The sequence below is a fragment of the Sinocyclocheilus grahami genome, unplaced genomic scaffold (genome assembly GCF_001515645.1).
Source record: "Sinocyclocheilus grahami isolate Dianchi unplaced genomic scaffold, SAMN03320097.WGS_v1.1 scaffold230.1, whole genome shotgun sequence".
Lineage (NCBI taxonomy): Eukaryota > Metazoa > Chordata > Actinopteri > Cypriniformes > Cyprinidae > Sinocyclocheilus > Sinocyclocheilus grahami.
In genome coordinates this window covers 680,094-686,093 of record NW_015505409.1, presented here as the reverse complement: position 1 = coordinate 686,093, position 6,000 = coordinate 680,094, and the positions used below count along the sequence as shown (strand labels likewise).

Below are 6,000 nucleotides of genomic sequence, written 5' to 3'. Positions count from 1 at the left end.
ATTGTAAATTAAATTCTTTTGTATAATGAAAATACGAATAACAGTTTATTTTATTGACGTCAAGACTTAATTTTGCACTGTTTTAATGAAATGTGTACTGTAAATTAAAGTGCATAACATATGTGAATTATAGGATTCGGTCCTGTTGTTATAAGTGTAGGTGATTTTAGTCGACAGACAAAAGAGTTCAAAAGCAGTATAAGAGAATTTGATGTCATTTATTAAAGAAAGCTATGTGATTAAACACAGATGTCTTAAATGAAATGATCCTGATCTTCAAAAACAGGGGTTCTCAACTCTGGCCCTCAAGGTCCACTTTCCTGTGGTACACATATTCTAAAATCCAATATATCAAATATGGGGAAACATATATGAATATAGACTTCTCTAGAATGTTAATGGCAAGATTTCCTCTTCAGGTGAAAGATGAGGATGTTCAGCCTGTTTTCTTCTGTTTAGAAGCAGCAGCCTGACCCTACAATGGGGAATGAATAGAGAGCTTTATTTGATAAATATTTTATATTCAAAATGTTGCTAAATGCAGATCGACAAGCTTTACAGAAATCACAAGCTATGTTTAATTATAAAACATTAGGCATTTTAGTTTAAGAAGATGCAGATCTGCATCAGAACAATATTCAGTTGTTAATGTTTCAGATTTTGACACATCGTAACAAACGCTGCACAGAATTGTAATTTATTTCTGTTATGGAATTTAAAAAAAAAACAGTTCTGACCTTCGGTGCTTTGAAAATAAGAAGCTTCCTCAGGGTGAATTGGGGCTGAGGGGTCATCTTTGCATCTACTATATCATTGTTCTCATCTTCTATAATGCCCTCTTCACGGCTTACATCGTTATTGACATTAGTGAGGATCCTCAAGATGTCCTGGCCTCTAAAAATAAAATAAAAAACATTTAACATATAAACACTGACAGGAGGCCTAAAATAAAGTGTTACTGCATGTAATAAGGCCAGTGTAGTGGATGCTCACCGTTTACTTCCTTCTTTTAAATGCTTGCAAAGGGACTGTATAAACCATGATCCACTGTATTTATCGCGGACTGACACATATCCCTCCACAGTGGACAGGGCAATCAGAAAATCTGAATCTTTGGCAATGCTGTATACTTTGCCAGATTTCTGGTTACGACTGGCACCAGCACCATCTGTAACCAGCACTTTACTCTGCATCCCACATCCTCTGCATGCCTGGATAAAGAACACTTTGGGTTTGCCAATGAGAGCGGGACAGTTGACTCCATCAAATGGGGAGGTGATGTCATCCCGGGGACATATTTGCTCATCACATCCCTCGACACCAGTCTCATTTCCATGACTCATTACACAACAGACAAAGCAGTCTCCATGACGAGCATCTTTACTGTATTTGGCCATAAGCGCTTTTATTTGGTCTGCAGTTTTGTCCGTCTCGACTTCAACCAGAAAGCCCAAAAATTCAAATATGGCCTTCAGAGAATCTGAGAAATACATAAAAGAAAAGCATAAAAGATCAAGCTAAGAAAATAACCATACATAGATCCGCAGAGCAATTACAACAACAAATGAAAGAAAGAAAATGTAGAGGACAAAAAACTAAACAAGAATAAGCATCTCTTAAGTCATACGTCTCTTCTAAAAAAAGAATGGTATGTGAACGGTGTGTGAACGATTGCCTACCAACATCATTTTGGGATCCGTTTCGTTTCTTTTCTGGGTCTACAAAGTTCTCATTATTAATAATTACACACAGTCCACGTGGATTGTCCATTTTGTACACCTTATCCTGGAACAAAAGAGCAAGTGTTACAAAGCACAAGCAACATTCAAGAATGAAATCTGTCTGAAATGTTTCTAAATTTAGAGAAAAAAAGGGAACTCATGGGAAAATGTATAATGAGAACATGTTGCATCACTTACTCCACTGACCAAATTGTTTTGTTTGTCTGCGGGAAAAAGATATTGTCAGTAAGTCTTTAAAATTTGATATTTTTCAATATATTCACGAATGCCACAAAACCAACTAAAACAATAGTCTCCAAACATGTTTTAAGAAAAATGTGGTTCATTTTGAAACTGTAAAACTGGACCGAAAGAGGAAATGTGATAACATATTTAAATGAAAAGTAAACATGATTACTAAATGTTTCATGTAGCTGTACCTGTTGTACTGTGTGGCGCTGGTGCAGGGCTGCAGGTCGCTCCTCTTTCAGGAATTGCTAAATGGCTGTCTATGTTTAGGTTGTCGTAAAGACAGTTGTCTCTGTCCTTCAAGCATGCTAACATAATTTCACTTGCTTTTGTCCCCTTTCTGCTCACACCATCAATCAGATCTCGAGCTTGATCAGCTCGCGGTTTGGTCTTCTGCACTATTTCTTCAATCTTCTCATTTCCTAGCACCTTCTTGTCCCGAAGATCATCCAACAAATTTTTGATGACGGCCTCGGTCAAACCTTCCTTCAGTTTAATCCGAAGTTGTTCCAAGACTTTTTCTAAAGGAAAGCACTTTGGTAAGTCAAATGTTCATTTATATGTTATTTAAATATAAGCTTATTCTTGTCACATAGACATAATGTAAGGGGAGACCGGGTATGGTTGTGGTCACGTAACACTTCCAATTTCTCAAATAAGGAGCAAGTTACAAATCACCTAATTCACTTCACACATTCTCAGTTTAGTCCTTATTCTACATGTGAGGAAGTAGAGCCCATGGCAGACACGGCATATCTTATATGAGAATACATTTTGTACTTCATTATTTTTGTGATGGCAGTCCCTGGTTTGCAGTATATGCAGCGTCCGTGTAGATATTTTTCATGCAATTTGTTAGTGCTAATGTTTTGGCTGTTAGCTGTAAGGTGAGCTAGTTTATGGCTACAGGACTCAGGGTTAGTTGTAATATCAATGCAACATGTTATTGCAATGGCAATTTACTCTAAACATATTTGTATATTTTCTTTGAATTTCAGTATGTCTGGGTCTTGGACGAGAAAGACAAACCAAGGGGTGTCTCTAAATGTTCAACTGTTCAAATTCACTTTTATTATGGCCATTTACTGACTGACATTAACAAACATGCTTAAACACACACACACACACATACACAAACATGTCTGGTTTGCTATCCTTGTGGGGACATTGATTTCGTGAAATGGTTTTTCTACTGTCTGCATTTTTAGATTTTCAAAAAACTTCACTCTGTATGATTTATAAGCTTGTTTACCCATGGGGACCTCAATTTAGGTCTTCACAGTGACACAAGTCCCCACGAGCCTGCGTGTATTCAGGTTTAAGTCCCCGCCGGGATATAAAAACAGGTATACACACACACACAAACACACCGTTTTATTAAGCTATTATTATCATTATTCAGTTTTACTATCATAATGCTATGTAACACACATACACACAATTGTTGAAGCTGGCACAAATTTGCTAATTTTATTCAGTTTTGTTACATACACACACACACACACACACATTATGTTGAAAAGTCAGTGTTGAATAAAAAGCTTTCAAAATCCCTTTTTTTTTCATAATCCTTGTTGCATAATCTCTCCGCAGGGTATGTTACAACTAACCCAGACTATGTGGTGAATTGTTACATTTCACTCCTCATAATTAAAACTAAAGCATGCATTTTCTGTTTGTGCTGCAAATATAACATTTACAGTTTTTTTTTAATTACTTAGACACTAAAAGTGATACTTGAGGCCCACTTAGTGAAACCATTCACTCATATACCTAATCTTTAGACCAAGTCTGCTAAACTATAAGCACATTACATGCTTTAAACTCAGTTTGATATTGTAAAACAAACTTTTTGCAAACTCTAAACACAGTTCTCTACCTTACACACAACAATTGAAACTAAAAGCTCTTTTGTGTAATTTGGGAAACACTGCCATTTTTATGCCACACTCATTTACTGATGACCTACACACAGCGATTATGTGTGAAAACACTTATATATCATTTGTTCACTTAGTAATAAAAGTTATACTTGCATACAAGCCAAGTCAGGAAGTCATCTTTATTTCTAAAGTGCTTTATAGAATATAGATTTTCACAGCAGCTTCACAATAGTATCAAATTCACTTTCTGCTGTAAAGTAAATAGTGTCAATCTACAGCTCAAGTTAAAACAGTTTTCATAGAAGTGTTTGCTATTGCAAAATGTGTGTGGCGTTTTGTATGTTGTGTGTGTGTTTTGTGGTTCTGTGTGTAGAGTTCTGAGAAATGGAGGCATAGTTTCAAAAACTGTGTTTAAGCATTTTGAAAAACTGTAATAGTAAACAGTTGTAAATAGTTTGATTCATATTTTGAGCGCACGGGTTTAATGTCAAAAATGTTACAACCATCCACAATAGTAGGCCTATATGTACAATGTATTAATATAATATTTTCTCACAGTTCTGAATGGCATACTTGCATATGTTACATAAATCTAAAATATTTTCAGTCGCAGAGAGTATTGTCTGTCTGCTAAATGCCTTAAATCTGACCATAAAACTGAAACGGCGGCTTCAAGTCTTCTTTAACTGCTAAACTTTCGTTGTTTTTTTTATTTTCACTTTCCATCTCATAATTCTTCTGATTTCTTCAAACAAATATTCTTCATATAGACTACAAATAATTTTTTCTTACTCACACACATATATATTATTTATATTAATTCATCTTACCTGCCATTTCGTCGTATATAAAATTTGAATACGATTTTTATGTATAGCTCTTGCTAAAGTAAGGGCAACAGGAAAAGGTGTGTAAATGAAGTTTCCTATTATAACCACCCCCATAATGTGGGTTGTGGGTGGGAATGGGAATGGGCGGATCAAACTAGATAGTGTTTGCGTGACGCGTCTTGTATACGTATTTAGTATTTTATATATTTTGTTTGAGTTTTATGTATTTATGTGTATTATAAATGAGCCCAGGGCCCATATGCGCGCGCAAAAAAAACTTGCACTTGGATGGGTTAAATGCAGAGCACTAATTCCGAGTATGGGTCGCCATACTTGGCCACATGTCACTTCACTTTCATATCTATGTATTTATATATGGTTGTCTTTTCTGAGGTAAATAGTGTTATGTGACTATTCAGTTACGTGCCCTTCATTTAGTAAAGATTTCCTTTTTTGCATTAGACATACTGCTGATCCATGCATGCAAAAAGTTCCAGTTTGGTCACATCACTCCAGAACTCCAATCGAAACTAATTTGAGCAAAGTTGGCCTTTTATGTTCTTCTTGGTCAAGAATGGCCTTTCAGCAGCATGTGTATTCATTTGCATTGAAATGTTTTTCCTCCTTTGATCAGGTCATCTTGCAAGTCTTGGCAGTAAATCGAAAGTTTTTCTCAGTTGCTCTAATCCAGCAATTTATGATCTTTTTCTTCCTCGAAGGTTTTCTGGTACAACACATTTGAAACGTATAAGGCTGCCAGCTGTCTCTCTAGGAATGTTTAGACTCTGCAAATCTTCCTGTAGCCATAGACTTTCTAATGCAAGAGAACGTTTTCCTCTTTATAGCTTTTGTGAGAGCTTTTTTGACTTGGCCATACTCATCTTTAGCACATGCATGGGCTAAATAAATGTACGTGTAACAGCTCAAGCTAATTCAGTTATAGTGTTTCCAAAGGCTTAATTGTCTCAACACAATTTTGGACCCTACCAAATAAATTGACTTTAAACAGCAATGTTGAATAATTTTAACAGCTGTGTAACAAAGAAACCCTATAACTCAAAAATATTCCATTATATATTGACTATCACTTTTAATATGCCACTTAATTCAGTTATTTGTATCTTTTGCTGTAGTGTGTCAGTATATCAGTTTACATTTCAGCTAACATTCATTTTGCCATTAATTGTAATAATCCAGTGAGATTTTTGTCTGACAACAGCCAGTGCTCCACAGAGATCTGATCTCATCATCATCCAGTCTGTCTGGAATGACATGAAGAAACAGAACTGAAACAGACTAAATCCAGAAAAACTGTGG

At 35.7% G+C, this 6,000-nt stretch overlaps 1 protein-coding gene across 2 annotated transcripts; it reads right to left on the bottom strand.

Annotated features, from left to right (window-relative positions):
- Nucleotides 1-96: 96 nt before the first annotated feature.
- Nucleotides 97-4,773, bottom strand: casp22 (caspase 22, apoptosis-related cysteine peptidase). 2 transcript variants are annotated; one of them, XM_016288361.1, is made up of 7 exons: nucleotides 4,684-4,773; nucleotides 2,162-2,491; nucleotides 1,920-1,945; nucleotides 1,680-1,785; nucleotides 994-1,480; nucleotides 738-894; nucleotides 97-475 (listed from the first exon to the last, which is right to left on the bottom strand). In XM_016288361.1, the coding sequence occupies exons 1-7, from the start codon at nucleotides 4,688-4,690 to the stop codon at nucleotides 437-439; spliced, it is 1,152 nt and encodes a 383-aa protein (XP_016143847.1). In that variant the 5' UTR covers nucleotides 4,691-4,773; the 3' UTR covers nucleotides 97-436. The 2 variants fall into 2 exon arrangements, with proteins under 2 accessions (XP_016143847.1, XP_016143849.1); XM_016288363.1 differs by having other exon boundaries at nucleotides 1,929-1,945.
- Between the last annotated feature and the right edge of the window lie 1,227 nt (nucleotides 4,774-6,000).